This window comes from Leptopilina boulardi, unplaced genomic scaffold (assembly GCF_019393585.1).
Source record: "Leptopilina boulardi isolate dan_hultmark-lab unplaced genomic scaffold, ZJU_Lbou_2.1 LbouV2_195, whole genome shotgun sequence".
Classification (NCBI taxonomy): domain Eukaryota; kingdom Metazoa; phylum Arthropoda; class Insecta; order Hymenoptera; family Figitidae; genus Leptopilina; species Leptopilina boulardi.
This window is the reverse complement of record NW_026137746.1, coordinates 1,469-24,464: the sequence shown is the minus strand read 5'-3', so window position 1 is coordinate 24,464 and position 22,996 is coordinate 1,469. Positions and strand designations below refer to the sequence as shown.

Genomic DNA, 22,996 nt, shown 5'->3' with positions numbered 1-22,996 from the left:
ACATTTACCCTGAGTTTTTAAATTCTCTAGGCAAATGTAAACAGTTTATTACTTAAATTGAGAAAGGTCAAAAATCAAAGTCAGTTTATGTTATAACATAAATAATAATAATTATAAATAATAAATAATAATAATAATAAATTATAATAATAATTATAAATTTTGGTTTGAATTTTTTAGTTTATTTTTCATGCAAATACGACTTAAAATACTGAAGCAGTGAAACTTTGATTATTTATCTATTTTATGTATTGAGAGATAATTTGGAGTACGGCATTGTCAATTGTCAAAATAAAATTTTGCCAATACTCAGAACCTCTAACAGGTGAGCTAAGGTTTAAATAAATTGTCGACATACTTAATTTTAAATATTTAAATTAATCTCAAACATCAACTGTTCACATTTACCCCAAATGACTCTATTCATTGCATTATCGAGAAATTAAAATTTTAATTATTTAAAAATACTTACAGAGAATTTTCAATTTTTTTTTACAAAACACTGCGTAAAAAGTATAATGAAGATTCGTAAATTTTGTTATATGTTTAAACCATGTAGACAATACAGAAGCAAAATGAAGACAAAGAAAAAAGTTCCTGTAAAGTATTTTCTTGAAGTTAGAATAAATATCACTCACCATTATTTTCATTGATAAAGATCAAAAATCGAAATTATGATACCAAGGACAAAAAATTAATAAATAAAATGTAGTTTAAAAAAAACTATTTCTTAGAATGAGAAAATCAATACTTTTATACTACAAACATTCAGTTCTGTAATTTTTATACAATTTTTAATAAAACATTTCTGTTATTTTGTTGTCGTTATTTACATTATTATTTACATTGATTTCATATATAATTAAAGTGGATTGTTTTCCTTATCAATTTTAAATATTAATAGCAAATTTTATTGTATATCAATATAACAAAAAAAAATAATTATATTTTATTTATTGTTAAGGTAAACCTTCTGCTTTCAATGATATCCGAAATCCAGATTGGGTTCCAAATCAAAATTTGGGATACATTGTTGGTACTAACATAAGAAAGCCTTCAGATTTACAAATAAGATATGAAAGAGCGAAAGCAAGAGTAAATATGTTACTGATTTTTTATTCTAAAAGCAATTATAAAAAAATACAAATATTCTACTATTATCTTTATAATGAAGGACTTTCGCGCGTTAATAAAAACCCGTGTACACCGTCCACATTAATCGAACGCTAAATACTTATCTCAAATTACGCTGAACAATACTAAAGGCCCAGTGGGCAAAGAGACGTTTTAAAAACGTCTAAAAGACGTCTCATCTTGGCCGCGGACATCCGGGGACAATGATAGTAAAAGGATGTCCAAAAGACGTCTTCTGGACGTCTAAGAGATGTCTTTAAGACATCTTAAAGAAATCAAACGGTCAAGTCATAGAACATTCTTTGGACGCCTTTGTCGTCTTAAAGACGTCTTTTGTCACAAGTCCAAAAGAAGTCCACAAAAAGACATCCTTATGACGTCTTTTGAACAAGTGTGCCTACTGGGGGGAGATTCCAACCAAGTCAAACCATCGGTGCATTGATGATCTCAGAACAAGATTAACCATGAAAGAACTCAGCAACGTTGAAATGCCGACACTAAGACGAAGTTGACTAACGCTGATAAATCCAAATATGTTAACGACAAATAACACACATTTAGTTAACAACGAATAAAGATTTATTTAACACATACAACAATTATTTAAAAGAATAATTAAGCGTGTAACGCGATAATCAGTTATGAGTATCACAACAAAAGGGTCTTCCTTTCAATACCAACTAAAATCGACTGCCTATTGACGCCGACTTCCCCTAGATCTCCTAATCTATTATTTTCCTCGTCACTCCTATTGCTCCATCCTTCTTCCTGGACGATTTTGGCGGCAGCTCCCCGAAAAACCTAGATAACGACGCTGAGAATCGGGCCTTTAGGCGGCACAAACATGTGCAGATCCTCACGCAGAAAAACTGCCAGAACATATGTTCATGGCACGCTGACACGAAAAACCTCTTTTCTGCCTTAAAATAAGACTTTCTTTTACAGTGTATTCACATTATGTGATTATTACTTTCATTGAAACGTCCACTACATAGAAGATGTTTTTTTCCTCAGTCCCATAAAGGTTAAAAAACTAAAATTTTTTCATGCTCATCAGCAAATAACAACTATAATTAAAAAAAATATTCTAGATATTGAAGAGGGTTGTATTTCTTCACCAAATAAGGTAATTAAAAACTAACAAACTGATTTCAATAGACATTCCTTGAAAAATATAGATTTTTTATTGTCTTTCATTATATACACAATTAGTGCAGAAAGAGCACATGTTTACAAATCCAAATTGTTCAGGAACCAATAAAAACTGTTTTTCTTATAAATATAAGAATTTTTTTAAATTCTTCTTTTTTGTTTTACATTCTATTTTAACATTTTATTAAGAAATTGATTCTTAACAAAATTCCATATTTTAGGAAATGATCAAAATCGTACTTGCTGACATATTGCGAGAAGACATATACGCAGAATATTTACATGTAAAATCACAACAATTACATTACCTTAAAACTGTTAATTAGTATTTTTCATCTCATAGAAAGAAGCAGACGAAAATTGCGCTTTGTATATAGTTAAAGAGATGTTTAATAAAAGCACCGCAAGAGTTTCCAGTACAGGACGGTCAATTAAAACCCCGAGAAAGATTTTAAGCAATTCAGATGAAGAAACTCGTCCACCAAAAACATCCAAAAGAACAGTAACAGTTAAGCAGAAGAGTAACCGCTCAGATTCGTGAGTAAAATTCTGATGTAAATGTGTTAATTACGCGAATCCGAAATCAGTTTTTCAAATTCAAAATGTCGAATCCAATATGGCGAAATTTTTTTAAAATTAGAAACCGAATCAATTGAAACTTGTTAGTTTGGATTGTTTTTGGGGTCACTGATTACGATTTTAATATTAGATTCGTAATCAGCGACTCGAAAAACCCTGAAATAAAAAGTTTCACGCGAATCTAACCAAATTGTATAAAAATTGTCGCCATTTTAAATACTGGAAATCCAATATTAGATTCGTAATCAGCGACTTTGAAAACCACCCAAGTAACAAATTTTAAGCGAATCTGATCAATTTAAAAAAATATTCCCCCATATTGGATCCGCTATTTTTGAATTTTGAAAATCTGTCATCGCATTCATATAATCTCAGCGATCTCTCATATTTATTTTATGAATATTATATTTTTGTTTTTTTTATTTTTAACTAGTTCTGAAAATATTGCTTTGAATTGATAGACATACATTTTTTCCATTTCTAATAGGTCTCTATCGCAACAGAATACAGCATCTGAAAATTCAGCTATTACTGACAACAAATTAAACTCACCATTGTATCATATATCTCAGATAGAAGATCATCAGGAACATACATCTTCCACGCATCTAGTTGATCAAAAAAGCTCTCTCACAAGCTTGTAAGTATAGATTATCTCATAGTATACAGAAAAAACCTGATCACAAAGTGAGTACGGATTTTGTAGGGGAAAGTGGGGAGTCGTGCTCCACCTTAAAGGTATTTCTCCGGCAAATCGATTTTCGCTAGAAATTTTTTAAACTCTTGAAAAATGTTCCTTTTTATGTACTATATAAGTGGTAAAAAACCCAGTACCCCTTGCCATACTAAAAACTGAGAAATCTGGGTTCAAAGTTGCACCAGTTAACATAGGACTCCTAATCTGAACATGCAAAACTCATACATTTTATTGAATTATTTAAAAAGTTATTGATAGATTTTTTTAAAAACGAGTATATTGTAGAGTGGAATTAATAGAATAAGATAAAAAAAAGTTTTTGTTAGTTACCGGGATTGGTTCCCGTTTTCGGACAAAGGCAAAGATAAAAGTCGAAGTCAGAAATGTTAATAATTATTTATTATTGTGGAACAAGAACGCGGAACACAATTTCAATATCCCGGACAAAAAGGCGCGAAACACAAGTTTCGACTAACTTTAACGACCTCCGAGAACTCCACTCCGCCACAGCCGAAATTAAAGTTAATGCGTCGGTGACGTATTCTTTGAAGCGTCCCATACTGGGAACACCACTTCTTCACGTCCCAAAATTCAGGTAGTCACGAACTGGGAAAACCCCAATTTTTCCTCGTAGAAAGTCCAGCTGTGACCGTTGTGGCTTTTCTTCAAGTAACAGTCTGAAAAATAGTAATAAAACAACCCCCCACCGAACGAACAAAAAACCCAACACAAATCTAAATCAACTAAATTATTAATAAAGTTAAATTACGGATAACTTAAACCAAAAACACTTTAAAACTCCCTTTGATTCCGTCACTTCTGGTTCCTGTTTTCAACAGTTTTAGTAGGGGTATCCATGCTAATTTTTGAATTACAACGTTTTGAAGTAGAAAAGTTAGGTTATTTATTGATTTTTCAAGAGAGTCAAGTATATTACTCGCTTGAGAAAGAAAGAGAAAACACGACATTGAAGTGAGCTGTTGATTAGTATAAACTAGTCGCAAGGAACTGAACACTACTGGAGTCGGAGATATACCTTAATATTTTTAATGTGGCAATTAAGATGATAAATTTCAATTATTGGCATATTCTTTTCTCGTTAAAAACTAACTTTTTAAGTGGTACTCGTTATTTTTGGAAGCATTTTTCGTGTCTTTCCAGATAGTGATAGTTAATATTTGTTTCTAAAAGTTTTTTTGTCTCTTTATGTTTAGGTCATTTCCACTAATTTTTTTTAAAGTGATCACAATGTTTAATGCATAAAAATTATCTGTCATTAATAACTTTTCAACGTACAAAAAAGAAATTCGCAAAAACATTCGATGTATTAATTATTTTATGACTATTTTTGAAAATGTAGAAAGTGGAGAGTTGTGCTCCAGCGTTAGTGAAGAGTTGTGCCTCACATCATATTTAACAGCTTTTAAATCTAATATATATATATATATATATATATATATATATCAGAAAAAAATTAATAAATAAAGATACTGAAGTTTTTTACATTCTCTATTTTTATTCTTTTTCTAAATTAATAAAATATTTTTCATTCTAAAATTTCAACAGTAAACAGTTTTTTAAAAAGACACCTGTTTAATTTTTAATAATTTATAATGAAAAACAATTTCGTAATGTAAGTATAGTTTCTTCCAAACTTAATGTAAATTTTCCAAATTTTATACAATATCAGATATTATTTAGAAAATAAAACGTCGTATCAAATAGTAAATTATTTGGGATAGATTAAAAAATTAATTAGTTAAAACTTTATTAGTAATATTACAAAATCAAACAGATAAATTTCATTCTATAATTAACAATAGAATTTTCGCTAATAAATCGAAAGATGCGTCTTGAAAACATCTACGAAACTAAACATAAATATCTCCCTGCCGATGGCTGTCTGCTACCAAGAGTCTTGTAAATTCTTGGTAGACCTTGTCGTGGTGGTGGGGATTTTCACTAAAGAACTTCCAAAAACCAAGAAGTCTAGAAGTCTAGAAGAATGTCAACATGACTGTTAAAGACGGACTTTAGACTCTTCAGGATTTTGTCAGTGAGTCGAAGACAAAGCACGCCCTAGCAGACAATAAAAATGGTAACCTTGGTGCGGCGCTATAGGCAATGCTAAGGTGAACCGAGAAGAGCGAAGCAGAAAACGAGAGCGTATCCATGAGAAGCGGTTTCGGCACGCAGTCATAAAGGCGCAGAAACGAAGAAAAAACTGTAGCAGTCCGGAGAGAGCTAGCGCCGAGGCGAAGAAGAGAAAGCAAGAGGAGGCATCTCTTGTCAAAAAGATTGCCTAGGTGACGGTAAGCTCAAATCCTAAGCAAACCAATAAGAAGAAAACGACGAGTGCATCTACAATAGTAATCCGAGTGGCAACTGGAGCAACATATGCCGATGAACTGAGCAAACTTCGGAAGGAAGTGAATCTAGACGTCAGCCATACGCAAGTTGTTGCCGCTAGGTCTACTAGAAGGGGAGATCTGATTAAAATTAGAGGAGACTCCAATAAGGAGGCACTCACCGCTAAGATCACCATTTAAGCCGTTTGCTTGCATAAGAAAGGTGCAGATCGTAGATCGACAGGTCTCACTGGAGATCCGCGACCTGGATTGCCTTACCCAGGAAGAGGAGGTCCAGCAGACGTTGTCGGAAGTGCTCTAGAAGCCAGGAAGCAGGAAGATGACAATCCTAGGAACTAACTGACGACGAATGAAGCTCGCGATTGTAGTCACCGACCTAGAAGAGGCGGACAGGCTGGAGAATGTGGGACGCATAAGAATCGGCTTTATGTGTTACCCAATCAAACGAAGGGTGATGGTCTGGCGGACAGATTGCCTGCTTGCTTCAAGTGCAGTGAAGTCGATCATATGTTTGCAAACTACAAATGAAGCTTAAGCTGCTTCTATGTAGAGAAAAGTGTGGTGATAAGGCGAACATTAGCCATATCGCAGCAGCGGAGAATGCAAAGTTTTCAGGACGGCCCTTAAGGAGTCCAAGAAGACTTGCATGAACCAAGAATAAATAGGCCAGAAAGATCGGCAACGGCAAGGGTCGCGATAGCGAGATCCCAGGGACTTTCACCTACGAAGTTTAAAGCTTGACGGCAGTTCCATAGTTGAGGATTAGTCCAGCCAAAGGGTGTTGTTTTTCGTGGATCGACCAGAACAAGAACGGTCATCCCCACAAAACCTAGGAGAACGAGGCTCCACGTATCTGCCTTGGATATCAAGAGTTATGCAGATTTTCCACTTCCATCGTTTAAAAAAAATCCGGCAGCCCCCTGCGGGGGCGGCCACATTCTCATCACGCGCTTCGCGCGTAGGGGCTCGCTTCGCTCGCTAGTTTAAGCGCGCCCCGGGGCGCGCGAAGGATGATCGTCCCGCTTCGCGGTCCAATATTTTTACGCGCTTCGCGCGCTTTGTTTGTTTATTACAATTCAAAACCTATTAGCATTAATTACTTTTTAACTATACTCTGTAATACAAAAATTTTCCTATTAAATTTAAAAATTGTATTAATTATACTACCAGAAAGTAGTTGAATGACCCAAGAATTTATTTGGTAGAATGAGATTTTGTAGTTGTTTCAGACTTTGTAGTTGATTTAATTAATTTTGAAGTAAAATGTCAAGAAGTAAGAAATTATTTTTATTAATTTTATTAAAAAAATAAAATTAATTACACACAGAGTTAAAACAAGTAAAAAAGTAGTTATTTTAAAAGGGGATCTTCATATAATCGACTTGTTTTGAAAAATTTATTAGAAACAACTCATAATCTTTATTAACATGCGTTAAATTAAATTATACAAATAGGTAAGGTTTAAAGGTATTAGAATAAATTTTTTATCGACCAAAAAAAAGAGAATGACGGCACTGCAGCTGTTCAAACTTAGTTCCTTAATATTGCGCCGTGGATTGGCCAGGACTTTGTAATTAACGAAAATCGACAAACCAAATTATTTACTAAAATAAGATATTCCGCTTTGAGCTAATTTCAATTGAGTAAAAGAAAAAATTAATTGAAAATTTAAAAACACTAAAAAAAAGAACTTTAAAGTAAATGCATTTTTTAAAGTAACAAATTTATTATATGAGGTTTCGCTCTCATGTTTTTATTCATAAAAATTTTTTTGTACAATTTATATAAGTGAAATTTTTGGTTTTTTTAAATTAATTTTCATTTTCTTAAAGTTCTTTGACTATAAGGATAACATTCTTATCACGGCACTTGTGTTTCACGCTCGAAAATTAGAAGCATACAATAGGAAAAGGAGACATGCATTAACCCATTAACGAAATTTTTATAGGTAATTTCAGGTTCTATCAAGTAGTGTACTAAAAGAACCGAAAATTTTTAAATAAACAATTTACAAGCATTAAAAAAAAGATTTTTTTAGAATTTTTGTTCAGTTTTTATAATTTTTTCAAATCTTATCCCTTCAGAATACCTTTAAGGCCAGGTCCAAGTGAGGCAGCGCAATCTACATTGATACTAAAATTTTGGAAAATTTTCAACAGCCTTTTCTTGAAAACAAGATGGTAAAATGCTTTTTCCTTTATGGATAATTGATTATTGGCAAGATATACACCAGCTAAAACTTTTTTTGAGTTAAAATAATAAAAAAAATTTCATGTCAATAAATTAAATATGAGCACTTTTTTCACAAAAACTGTAACAGTACTTTCTCAGAAATTACAATAAAAAATGCAATTTCCATTTGGAAAATTAATAAACGCTAAAAAATACACGACCTAAGATTTACCAATCACGAAAATAACAAAAAAAATGTTATTAAATATTTAACATATTGATACTGCTTTACTGAATGTGACAGCCCTTTGGTAGATTATGTATTTCAGGTGGTTAGCAACAGCGCCAATTTCCTCCTTTCGGCAAATCTGCGAAACGTCTGGTGACATAACCTGCCAAACAGCTGTCATAATGAGTAAAATATGTTATGTTAAAATACTTTTTTTTTGTTATTTTCGTGATTGGTAAATCTTAGGTCGTGTATTTTTTAGCATTTATTAATTTTCCAAATGGAAATTGCATTTTTGATTGTAGTTTCTGAGAAAGTACTGTTACAGTTTTTGTGAAAAAAGTGCTCATATTTAATTTATTGACATGAAATTTTTTTTATTATTTTAACTCAAAAAAAGTTTTAGCTGGAGTATATCTTGCCAATAATCAATTATTCATAAAGGAAAAAGCATTTTACCATCTTGTTTTCAAGAAAAGGCTGTTGAACATTTTCCAAAATTTTAGTATCAATTTAGATGGCGCTGCCTCACTTGGACCTGGCCTTAAATGCTAAAAATATGGCGTCAAAAATGTTTCAATACGCCATTTAAAATTTTTAAAAACTGACTTCAGAATCGTAATGAGCGACCTAAAAAATCAAGGAGTAGAAAGATTTATTTAAATTTGTTAAAAAGATTGTTGAAAAATGAATTTTTTCTTAAAAAATAGCAATGTTTATACTTAGTTAATTTATAATTCTTTATAATTTCGCCTGCTACACTTATTATTTTTGTTTCACTTCACAATGCTTTCGTTATAGTGGAAAAAATATTTTATGAGTACTGCTTCAAAAACTTTAAATCTAGAGAGGAAAGTTGCTAAAAGGAAAGGTGGCAAAATAGGTTAAAACTGGGCCGCAAAAAATTAATAAGTAAAATAACACATCGAAAATAATTTAAAATTTTTGTTACCTTAATCGTTATAGAACATAACTTTTTTATTTTAATCTGTATCGAAAAGTGTTAAAGAAAAAAAGTTTACAAGTTTACAAATCTACAAATAAATAAAAATAAATAAATAAAATTGTGGTATAAACAGCGCAATATAAAGTATTTTAAAATAGAGGATTTTTTAAAAAAAATTGCAATGTTTGGAAATGGAAAACAATAGTTGGACTTATAAAAAAAAAATATATATCGGAATTTTATGAGTAAGTCACTGTTATTTGTGTTAATTTAAGGTGGTTTAAACAAAAATAATACGTAGATGAACATAGTTTTTCAAACTAAAGTAATTTTGCTCTGCATTTTAGCCATTTTTCATCCGTTTTTGTCCTTTTTTTAAGAAAAGTGGTATAACTTTTTTGTTTTAATCGCTATTGAAAATTGTCAAAGGAAAAAAATGTTTATTTTTACTCGCAATTTTCGAAAAAAAATTGAAAAAAATTTTTTTTTGAAAAATGCGAATTTTGGAAATTTTTAAAAACTAAAAATTTGAATAATTTTGTTGTTTTTCAACGAAATCATTTGGCCAACGAACTCAGGCGAGATTTTGGTACACTTAAAGTGTATACCAAATTTGAAGTCGATTCATTAAAATTTGTTCGAGTTATCGTCGAGCAAACTTTTTTGTCTACAGACAGACATACATACATACACATAGACAGACACACCGAAAAAACGGTATTCTAGTTTTAAGATTATTATTTTCTTAAAAAAATATTCTTAAAAATATTCTTAAAATATTCTAGTTTTAAGAATGTTATATTCTTACATAAATATTCTTAATAATATTCTTAAGCAGATTCTAACTTTAAGAATATTTTCTATGTACTAAATCTTCTTCATCTTAAAACAAGAATATACGCTAGAATTGACGTGCTGCTAGCTTGCTCGCGTCGCCATTGACTAACGAGTCGTCGTGCAATTATTTTATTAATATAATTATAGTTTTTTTTTAATTAAATGAATACCCCGATCAAATAACTCGACCGACGCTCGGACGAACGCTCTATTACCAGTCAATTAGCATTGACAGCCTGTGGGCGGCTCACTGCTACCCGACTACCATTAGAGCGTGCGTCCGAGCGTCGGTCGAGTTATTTGATCCGGGTATTCAAATGTTGATTACTAAAAGTGGTCAACATTACCTCTATTTTCCGCGAAAACTGTCAAGCGTGTGTGCAGTCGTCGCCACGATCCAACAACGTGTATATAGCTATATAGCTGTTATCGATTGCTTTTTCAGTGTAGCATCGATAAATAAGACGAGTGTTCTAACGTTGTTGTTGTTTTTTGCATTTTTTTGTTTTTCTTTTTTTTTTTTGTTCTATTTTTCAATCTTTTATATTATTATTTATATTTGTGTGTTGTGTGTAGGTAATAATATAAACACCATGAAAAGAGTGAGAGGTCTTACTATGGATTTGATAATTAAGTTTATAGTATTCTTAAAACTGCTAAAAGTATATTTCTTGATACAAGAAGAAAATATACTTATTTTAAGATTATATTCTAAAAAAGTGATTCTAAGAAAATATTCTTAATATAAGAAGATTCTATTCTTAATTTAAGAATATATTCGTGGCGCCTATTTAAGTTTCGCATATTCTTAAAATAAGTTGAAAATTCTTAAAATTAGAATATCGTTTTTTCGGTGCAGACAGACATTTTTTTAAAACCTATTTTTTTGGCATCAAAAAGGCTTGAAACGTGAAGATTTACATGATTTAGAAGTTGGTCAAAATCGGGAAAATGTAATACTTTCTCATTATGATGAGAATGTAAAAATATCTATATAGGTGCTTCAATATATTTTGTTAAAGTATGGGGAAAAACGATTGCAAAAAATTTTTTATGCAATTAAAAGTTATCTTTATTAATATGATTCAAAATACTCTCATTATTTCTCTGCATGTGAGACCTACAATTTTAATAACATTTATAAGAAATGTCTATTGTATTGTTCTTCTTCAACTTTTTTGATTAAATTTATATAACTGAGTTGTACTTGATCCATATTATCATCATCATCATAATTATTTATGAGAACTACAATTTAAAAAAATTTATCCCATAATTTCATTGAAATGTTCTTCTTCAAACCTCTTGATATAATACAAATTGTCATCATTATCATTTGTGAAATCTTCTCTTACAATAACATGTTTAGATTCTCCTGAAGATCCAGGAGCATTAAAATCATTATCACTTGAAATATCTTCTGTTTCAATAACTTGTCCAGATCTTCCCGAGGATCCTGGAATATCGTCACTAGGTAAACCACCTCTTCCAGTAAATTGTCTGTGTTCATCAGAAGAAGGTATAATAATTTGGCGAAGAAAATCATTTCTAACCATTTCCAGATATACATCAGAAAATTCACCAAATTCAAGATTATATTCCATATAATAAATTTTGTTTCCCCTAAAAATTACTGGCAACACGGGAACTCGGATTTGTCTACTTTCGATTGTTCTTATTTCTAAAATTTTTCCCGATAAAAAAATACAAGTGGGTCCAAAGAAGTTTTTACCTCCGGGATAATAGAATTGAATGACTTCCTTATTATTTTCTTCACTCATCTCTTTATTCGGTATCAAACCATTAAATGTTGTTGACAGTTGCATATTTCTTTGTAAATTATCTAACATGGATGTTAATAGTAATTTGAGATTTTTATATCTAAAATCGTTTGGAATTTTTCTAAGCATATAGGAATTCATCTTGTACAAACTTTTGTAGCCAAACTTGCTTAGACGGAAAGTTAATTCAAATCTAGGATCTATTATTTGTAGGTGGGGAATATATAACTCGTTTAATATTTGACATATAGGAATTTTCTCTATTTTATTCACTGCTAAACCAAGATAATTTAATATATGTTTATATGCTTCAACCCAAAACATCTCTGTCATAAAATTTTTGGATATTTCACTGTGTGTATTGTTTTCCTTCAAAGCATGGATAAATACTGCAGGTGTTGAGAAAAGTACTAAAATTATTTCAATGATTTCTTTTTTGTGATATTTATTCTCTAAATCAAACTCTCGTGCAATAGAAACGTAATCGCTAAAAGAAGCGTATAGTGTTTCTTTAAGTACAGATCTAACCAATTTTAAACCAGCCATTGCGTATATATAATCCTCGTCTATAATATTCATATTTGTATTGTCTGGCTTAGGAAACATTGGTAGAATATAGTCAGAAAAAGTTTTTTTTCTTGACAGTAAATTAAGTTCTGGACTTTGGATTGTTCCTAAACAGTAATCCTTACTGACGTATTTTTTATAGAACTCAGTTCTTACAAATTCTATAAAATTGGAATAAGTTATAGAAGATGTCTTGCTTAATAGTCTTGATAAATATATGTTTATGTTGTCGTAGTGCGAAAAAAGAGTTATTTTAATGATGTACTCATACGTTTCATCAACGTATGTCGCATCAAGTTTTTCATTTTCGCCACCACTATAAAGATCACTTCCCCTCAATATAGTTTGTAGAAGCTCAAGTTTTGTCTGAGCTTCATTGTTGGAATCGTCAAGATATTTAAAGAAAGTGTTCAGCACAGGGATAGTTTGATGTCGTTGTTTATATTTAATTAGGCCTTTGTTGTGAAATATAATTCCAAGAGAGGAAATGTAGTGACAAACAGATAAAAATTGGAAATTTAGTGAATTATGAACGAAAACTGATGCGTCGATCATCATGAGCCGAGTCGCTTAATGTTGTTTTCACTTTTTAATATTCTTATTTCCGCGGCTATATCTCTAATCTTCCTTGCAGTTTTCTACGTTTTCTTAATGAATCTGAAATAATTGTATTTTTATTTTATTTATTTATTGGTATAAAAATTGTCTCGGCAAACTTGCAGCAAGCTTGCCGTAAGAGGACATTTTGTTGCTTCTACGAAACTTGTTACATGTTTTAACTACAATCTTGCACGGCAAGCTTCTTGCAAGTTTGCTGCAAGTTTCCATGCTTATTGGGTAACGGCTGAATGATGTAATAAAGCTATCATTATATTACTTTTCTACTTTTCGTTTTACAATTAAGTTTTTGTATAGATTTGCACAATCTTTCGGATTTAGGAAATTTATAAGATAAGGATCCTTTGTGTTTCGACCGATTTTGTAAAAAGTGCCGTTTTATAAGGCGATAATTAAATGCCAAAGAATTTCAGAGACCGTTCGACACTCTTAAATAACTGATTTTTGCTTTTTCGTTTGTTAAATTAGGTTACAATTATTAAATTATTATTATTTAAAGTGAACGATGTTTATAAGTGACCATCTACGGAAGTACAAGAGTTTCCTTGGGGCTACTGTACAAAATACAATTTTATTTAGTTTAACTAAATCTAAAAAACTAAAGAAATACTAAATAAAAAAACTAAAATAATATGCCAGAAAAATTATAGGAAATAATGTAGGAATCCACATAGGTTTTTCATGTACAAACAAAATCATAAATTCCCGCATGAAATCATACACCAAATCTGTCGTGTTTTCGAGAAACATAATAACTGCATACGATAACCGTATGTGGTTACTGTGTTTCTCCAAAATACGGCAGAAATCGTGTCCCAGCACTTTCCCATGTGCCCAGATAGTAGTACTACCAGATAGCACATAAGCTTGCAGCAACCTTACGGCAAGCTTGCCGCTCAATATTGCCAAACCTTGCACAGCAAACTTGCCGCAAGCTTCAAATGTCCCACCTGACTCAATCTTTCATGGTAAGCGTACCGAAAGATTGCAGTGTAAGGTTACTGCAAGATTGCACAATAAGATTATCACAAGATTGCTCAGTAAACTTGCACGATAAGCTTGCAGCAAGGTTGGTGCAAGATTGCCAAATAACTTTGGGGTCTTCCATAAAGCATGTGATACATTTTTTCGAAATTTTAACACCCCCCCCCTTCCCTTTGTGATGCTTTTTCTATTAACGATTAACATGTAGCGTGATATTTTGCTGATCCCCCCTACCCCCTAAAGTATCACATGGTTTATGGATGACCCTCTTTGCTTTAAACCTAAAAAAAGGTTTTAAAAAATGTTTCGTTTAATTTCGAAACATTAAAAAAAATTTTTTTGACGTTCAAAGCAAGGTCATTTGTCAACCAAGCACCAACCTTGCTACAAGCTTACTGTGCATGATTACTGAGCAATTTTGCGATAATCTTATTGTACAATCTTGCAGTAACCTTACACTGCAATCTTTCATTTGAAGCTTGCAGTAAGCAAGACACTCCTGGCCAAGATGAACGCGCATCGAGTTCGTCGAACAGTTATATAGTTTCCAATCCGCTAAGGCAGTCATATAGTGAAGTTAGCATAACTGGTACAATTTTCTATATTTAAATTTAGTACGAGAATAATGATGAAGAAGATCGTTAAAATTTTACGTAGATAAAATTTTAAATTCTCCAAAATTACCAATTTGGAAGAGAAGGTAAAAAAGTTTAAAAAATCCTGTACTTCATTCTTTTATTATTTTTATTTGCAAACAAGCTAACAAAAGAAAATACCCTTTCATGCAATGGCACTTATAATAACAAAAAAATAAATCTATTGATGAAATAATTAGCGTTAAAAAATTATAGGAACATTTAAAAAATTTTAACACAAAATAAAAGTGAAAATATGCCAATTATTATTTAGAATTTTACTCACCGTGAATGACAACTTGTAATGTAAAAGAACTATTTGAAATTGTCTTCAATGCAGAAGTGAAGCAATGAAAGCTAGATGGATGATTAAATATTTTAATGTTTGACTTTATCAAGCAAAATTTTATACATTTTTTTAATATTGTAAGTTGTTAAATGATATTTATTTTAACTGTTGTCGACAAATCGGTATTTTGTTTCAAGAACTTAGTTTTCTACACGTGTCTTATTTTTACTGCTTTAAAATTTTTCACATTTATAAAATGTATGTCTATATCTAAAAATATTTTTAAAAATTTGCAATATTTTTTTTGAAATTATTTTCAAGCAATTTATTTTTTCTTAAATATATCTACACTAATTCGTTTCGATTCTTACGTTTTAACTTGTTTTATTTCTTTAAAAATTTAAATTAAAAAATTAAATAACACAGGCACACAAAAAAAAAGTTGTCTGTTTCTTGAACTAGACATATATTTCCTATAGTAATTTGGCCCGCTGAAACCGAATCTGTGCTCAGAATTGCTCCATCACCCTCAGTTTATTTTTAAATCGACAAAACCACCCTTAAATGGACAAATTCACACTTCGGAGATAAAAAATACATCAACTTATTTTTTTAAAAAATCGAATTTTACATCTAAGAAACTTTGCTCCACTAACTCAAAAACAAAGCCAGCATTGATCCAGCACCCCCTGAATTTTTTTAATTAAAATCTTACATGTATGTAGTTTTGCTCTTCTAACTCAAAAAAATAAAGCCAGCATTGATCCATCACTCTGTGATTTTTTTTAATCAAAAAAACTACCCTTAACCTGAAGAATCAAACTTAGGAGATAACACAATATAATTATATTAAATTACCTTCTAAGTTTGATTCTTTGGTGGTTTTTACGATTTAAAAAAATTTTAGAGGGTGCGGGAGCATTTCTGGCTTTGTTTCCGCATTGCTAGAGTAAAAATATCTGGTTATAAAATTTGTCAATCAGTTATTTTATTGTTTTACATCCTGAATTTGATTCTTCAGATTAGGGGTAGTTTTTTCGATTTAAAAAAATTCAGAGGGTGGTGGATCAATGCTGGCTTTATTTTTTTAAGTTAGTAGAGCAAAACTACATACATGTAAGGTTCTGTTTTAAAAAAAGCCGGTAATTTAATATTTTTTTACTTCCTAAATTTGAATTTTTCTATTTAAGGGTGGTTTTTCGATTAAAAAAAAAATTTAGTGGGTAAGGGAGCATTTCTGGCTTTGTTTCTGCATTGCTGGAGTAAAAATATCTGGTTATAAAATTTGTCAATCAGTTATTTTATTGTTTTATCTCCTTAATTTGATTCTGCAGATTAGGGGTAGTTTTTTCAATTGAAAAAATTCAGGGGGTGCTCGATCAATGCTGGCTTTGTTTTAGAGTTAGTGGAGCAAAGTTTCTTAGATGTAAAATTCGATTTTTTAAAAAAATAAGTTGATGTATTTTTTATCTCCGAAGTGTGAATTTGTCCATTTAAGGGTGGTTTTGTCGATTTAAAAATAAACTGAGGGTGATGGAGCAATTCTGAGCACAGATTCGGTTTCAGCGGGCCAAATTACTATAGGAAATATATGTCTAGTTCAAGAAACAGACAACTTTTTTTTTTTGTGTGCCTGTGTAATGTACCTGGGGCATTCTATGGGAAATTTTCATTGAAAATTTTTTTTTTGTCCGAAACATTTTTTTTCGAAATCTATATGAAAAATAAGGAAATACGTATTTTTTTATTTTTTGATTTGATGAAAATGAAGGAAGTTATGATTTTTTGAAATTTAACGTCAACGAAGAAAGTGTGTTTTTGGAACATTTTTTAATCTATTGTACTAATAAATTAAAAATTATGCTATATATGAAATTTGTTCATTTTTTCTCAAATTTGTCAAATATGTGCTCAAAAATAACGTACCTATAACAGAAGCAACAAAAAAGTTGAAATTAAACTTATAAAGTGAGATTTCTCAAAAACTTTCGATTTTTAATTTTTTTGTTGCATTACAATCTCTGATGACTGAATAATTTTTTTCCCTATCTGCGAAAGTGGTACTTTTAGTTTTAAAATTACTATTTACAAATTTTTAAGCTTGACGCAACGATTTTTAGTATGTTTTTATGCAAATTAAAAAAAACAAATGAATGTTAATGGAAAAAGGTTATATTTGTAGAAAAAATGCTTAAATTCTGTGAGCCGTACTAAAAAAAATTATAAATAGTAATTTTAAAACTAAAAATACCACTTTCGCAGATAGGGGAAAAAAATCTTTAATCATCAGAGATTGTAATGCAACAAAAAAATTAAAAATCGAAAGTGTCTCTTTTGAGAAAACTCACTTTATAAGTTTAATTTCAACTTTTTTGTTGCTTCTGTTATAGGTACGTTATTTTTGAGCACATATTTGACAAATTTGAGAAAAAATGAACAAATTTCATATATAGCATAATTTTTAATTTATTAGTACAATAGATTAAAAAATGTTCCAAAAACACACTTTCTTCGTTGACGTTAAATTTCAAAAAATCATAACTTCCTTCATTTTCATCAAATAAAAAAATAAAAAATTACGTATTTTTTTATTTTTCATATAGATTTTGAAAAAAAATGTTTCGGACAAAAAAAAAATTTTCAATGAAAATTTCCCATAGAATGCCCCACCTAAAATGAAAAATAGAGCAAACAAAACAATTTTTTAAAATGTGTTTTTGATACCCTCTCGATCTAGAAATAAAATTTAATTTAAATAAAAGATTTAGTATATTTATTTAAAAGTTCTTTTGAAAATTACATATTTTATCATAAAAGCAAAATTATCTTTTTATATAATGTTTATAAATTTCATGCTACATAACAGAAATATTTTTTAAATTTTAATTTTTTTTTCTTATTTTCGTAAAATTATTAATTTTTGTTCAAGAAAATTTATTACAAAGCATTAAAAATCAAATTGCTAAATGATAATAATAAATAATAATAATCAAAAGCCAACAAAAAAGCAAACATGAAAAAAGTATTTTTTTTAAATTCTCATAATTTTAATAATCTAAATAAATTATAACTTATTTTTATTTTTTCTTTTAAAATTTATTAAAAAAAAAAATGGTTTGTCAATAATAACTTAAAAATTTTAACGGCAATAGATTCTTTGGATACTTTCCTATCCACTAGTACTGTTTTTCATCATTTTAAGAATAATAATATATTTTAATAATAATTCGAATCACTTGAAATTTTGTTGATTGAAAATTATGCTAAAATAAAATTAGGTTAAATTAAAATACTTTTAAAAAGTTGTGTAAAAAGAAATTCGCTGTAAAATAAACATTCTGCCAAATAAAAATTTGGAACCTGAAAATTCTATAAAGTAACAATTTGTTAAAAAATATTTTGTCAAATGTTAATTTTAAAAATGAAAATTAGTCTAAAAAATAATTATATGTATCTAATAAATTTTTTTAAAATAAATATTATTATTCAATTCTAACGAATTTAATAAACGAATAACGATTAATTTTTATTGAAAAATTCATGCGCCCCGAATTTTTATTTGATATAGTAAAAGGTCTAACAAGCAAACTATAAAATAATTTCGAATCGATTTTTAGAATAAAAAAATGCATTTCAGAATATTGGTACCGGATGTGACAGTGAATGAGACGTTGGATCCTAATGTACTAGCAACATCTTTAACAACATCTCAAGAATTATATCATTATACGAATCAAGATCCGTTAAATGCAATGAGTAACAGGCACGATATATTTTACAGTGAACAGAAACATGAAGTTAATAAAGACAATGATTTAAAATTCAAAAACGAAATATTACAGAGATTAGAGTAAGTAAAATGTATTTTTTTAAAAAATATTTAATACAATTTTATTAAGAATTTTTGAATTATTCATCAAATTAAAATAAATATCAAATTTTATAAAAGTATTTTCAAGTCGTGGAAAATATGCTAAAAAGCATAATTTTCATATAAGAAATTTCTGAACTTTAAAAAAATTTTTATAGACTTAATATAGGATTCAATAAAATTTAGTAACATTTAGTAATAAATCAAATACGATACACCAAATTTTAATAAAACTATTGTAAATTTTATAAAAGTTGAATGGAGATTAATATTTCTTAAATGGAAATTTTTTACTTTTTACCATATTTTCCACGACTTGAAAATACTTTTTCAAAATTTGAAAATACTTTTATAAAATTTTATATTTATTTTCAATCCATATATAATTTTTTTTAATAGCAATATAGAGAAACAGAATAAAAGAATTCTTGAAATTTTAAATGATATGCGTGGCGATTCTGAAAAGTTCGTAGAGGAAACTTTGTATCAACCGCTGACAGGTTTTCCTTTGAAGACAATGGAAGAGTTTGAAAGTTTGGAAACCGATAAGAATAAAGAGAATCGGCAAAAAGTGGTAAGTTTTCAAATAAGTATAATAAATTTATTAAATAAATAAATAAATAATACGTTCTAAAAAAAACTCTAAATTCTATTGTTTCTAACATGCATTTAACATTTATTAAAAAAAAAAAAAAAATTGAGGAAATACATAATTTGGGAAATATTGACAAAATTCAGAATTAATATTTCTTGTATCAAAAATATTAAAATATAACTTTCAATAATAATCCAAATAGCATCAAAAATATTCTGCAATTAAAAGTATGAATGTTGGAATATTGTTAAAGGTGCCTAAAAAAATAATTTTTTCTTTTTACCGCTGTTTCTTTTTTAAAACCCTTAATGCTTAAAATTGTAAAAAAATTTTAGGACGCATGATTATATTTTAAAAATCATTAGTTAGAATTTTCATTAAAACGATTTTCTATATTACAGAATTTTTATGTAACCAAAAATTCATTTCACAGAATTTTTATTTGTTCGAATTTCTTCTTGTCAGAATTTTAATTTGCTTGAATTTTCATTTAACATAATAGGCATTTTAAACAATTTTTATTGGGTAGAATTTCATTTAATAGAATTTTCATTTTATTCTTTCAGATAAATTTTCATTTGTTCGCATTATTATTTGTTATAATTTCCATATAACCGATTTTTCATACTACAGAATTTTTACTTAACCAAAAAATCATTTAACAGAATTTCTAATTGATAGAATTTTTATTTGTCCGAAATTGTAAATATCCGAAAAAACAATCGACAGAAAGATTTCGGCGCGATTTTTAAAATCAACCAATCAAAAAACTATCCATAAAATTGTGATTGATTTTAAAAATCGCGCCGAAATCTTTCTGTCGATGGTTTTTTCGGATATTTACAATTTCGAACAAATAAAAATTCTATCAATTAGAAATTCTGTTAAATGATTTTTTGGTTAAGTAAAAATTCTGTAGTATTAAAAGTCGGTTATATGGAAATTATAACAAATAATAATTCGAACAATTGAAAATTCATCTGAAAGAATGAAATGTCAATTCTATGCAATGAAATTCTAGCCAACAAAGATTCTTTAAAATGCCTATTATGTTAAATGAAAATTCGAGCAAATTAAAATTCTGATAAATAAAAATACGAACAAATAAAAATTCTGTGAAATGAATTTTCGGTTACATAAAAATTCTGTAATATAGAAAATCGTTTTGATGAAAATTCTGAAAAATACTAATTCGAACAAATAAAAATTATAACTAATGATTTTTAGAACATAATCATGCGTTCCAAATTTTTTACGTCAGTGAAATTCACAACGTTTATGATCAGTGATTTACAAGAAAAAAATATTTCTTCTAATTATAATTTGTTATGTGAAAATATTATTTCAACGTTCTTCGATCAACCATTTTTAGGAAAAAAAATTAATTATTATATTTCGAGTGAAAAATATTATTTTGAGACTCATAAGTTCTAAAAATCAATTGTTAGAATTTTCATTTAATAGAATTTCATTAGATAGAATTTACATTGAGACGTATTTTTTTTTATGTTCAAATCATTATTTTGCAGAATTTTTGTTAAACCGATTTTCTACATTAGAGAATTTTTATATATATCTAAAAATTTACTTGACATAATTTTTATTTGCTCAAATTTTCATTCTATACGTAATGGCTATTTTAATTAATTTTTATTAGGCAGAATGTCATTGCATAGAATTTTTCTTGAATTTTCATTTGTTCAAATTATTATTTGATAAAATTTCCATTTAACCGATTTTTCATACTACAGAATTTGTACGTTTCTTAACGTGTATTTTTTCACGCTGAATTAGAATCCATTACTAAATTATTCCTAAGATTTCCAAATTCAAAATCTCTGATCCAATGTGGCCGCTGATTTTTTTTTAAATCGATTGGATTTACTTAAAATTTTTGGTGGATTTTGCGGGTTGTTGATTATAAATCTGAAGCCAGATTTTACAAATTCAAAATTTCGGACTTTTTGAAGTTCAGCTAAATTTGCAATATTCAGTTAAATTTTGAAATTAGTATTTCGTCAATAATGACATTTTTGCAATTACACTGATTTTTTCTAAGCAATTTCCGAGGATCGCGGCATGAATTACAAGAAATGTTCAAAAATGTTCTTGTGTTGTTTTTGAAATTTACTATTACATAAAATTTTTCAGCATGATCATTTAGTACGATTGGGAGGGTCTAGATTAAAAGAATTTCTCAGCGGTGGACTTAAGGAAATAATGGATGACCAATTAGTTGCAAAATTTACTTGGCTTAAGACAAAAGATACAGAGAAATTCGGTGACACTAAAGTGTCCAACATATTTTATCGTAAGTATCTCACTTATTGTTAGAAATTTATCTTAGTTGAATTTCTGTTATATGACAATTCTATTAAATAAAAATTAGTTTAAATAAAAATTTTCTTAAATAAATTTTTTTTAAATAAGAATTTTGTTAAAGAGAAATTAAGTTAAATTTAAATTCAGTTAATGAAAATATTGTCAAGTGAATATTTTAATAAATATAAATTCAATAAAAGAACAATTCTGAGAAATAAAAATTCCTTTTTATGAAAATTTTTCTAGACATAAATTTTGTTAAGGGGAGGGTCCTGTGAAATTTCAACTCATTGAATGTTTCTGTCATTATTTAAGATCTAAAATTATTGTGAATTATCAAAATTAAAAAAAAAATTTTTTTAACCATTTTAGAAATTTTATTTTTTGAAAATATTAAAATTTTTAAATATCCATACGATTGATTGTTCAGAATCATGAAAAAAGCCTACAAAAAAATTACCGATAAAAAATAATAAAAATTGTGGAAGCACTTGAATTTTTAAGAAATAATTGATAAAATTTAAACCAAACGTAATAGGTTTTGTTTAGGGGTAACAATTTTATAAAAAAAATTTTTTAGAACCAGAAATCATATTTCACTATGAAAAATGAAAGAAAGTAATTTTGAACATATTTTTGAAATAATTGAATTTTTTCAAAATCCATACCATAGATTATTCAAAATCATGAAAAAATCATATCAAAAATCTGCAATGAAAAATAATAAAAATTGCGACAGAAGTATAAATTTTTAGTCCAGTTTTATTTAAAAAAATTATTAATGAATTAATTGTTTTTCAATTTCACATAGTATATCACAGTTTTAAATACTCAATATTGTCAAAAAAAACCTTTAACAGCATTAATTTCGAAAGGTTGAAAATATTCTTGGATATAAAAATTGTGTTAACTTAAAAATTGAACATAAAAAAAGGCATAAATTTTTTCCAGGAGCTGCTATTAAATGTCCTTTATTCGATGGTCCCACAAATAAAGAGATTTATAAACAAACAATGTTGGAGGTACTTAAAAGCACTAAACAACGTTTTAGAAATAAAATCAAAAAAGAGTTAAATCAGAGAGCTGATGTGAATAAAAAAAAAGAGAATATAGTCGTAGAAATTAAACAAGAGAATCTGTCAACTTTAAATGAATATATAGATGATGACGACGAAGAATTCAACAGTGATGCTTATAATGATGTGGTTGATGAAGAATT

At 28.6% G+C, this 22,996-nt stretch overlaps 2 protein-coding genes across 2 annotated transcripts in view; one reads left to right on the top strand and one right to left on the bottom strand.

The window, feature by feature from the left end:
• The window catches only part of LOC127278087 (uncharacterized), a 25,287-nt gene extending 10,236 nt beyond the window's left edge, over positions 1-15,051 (bottom strand). Inside the window, exon 1 of the mRNA XM_051299620.1 lies at positions 14,987-15,051. The gene's annotated coding sequence lies outside the window, so the exon portion shown is untranslated. The remainder of the gene's footprint in view (positions 1-14,986) is intronic.
• Positions 837-22,996, top strand: LOC127278088 (uncharacterized; the record flags this gene model as incomplete). The annotated part of the gene is given in 6 exon segments (XM_051299621.1): positions 837-2,823; positions 3,353-3,505; positions 18,627-18,839; positions 19,260-19,434; positions 21,607-21,766; positions 22,729-22,996. Coding segments are annotated over 6 exon segments (1,121 nt in total), but the record flags the coding sequence as incomplete, so codon positions are not given.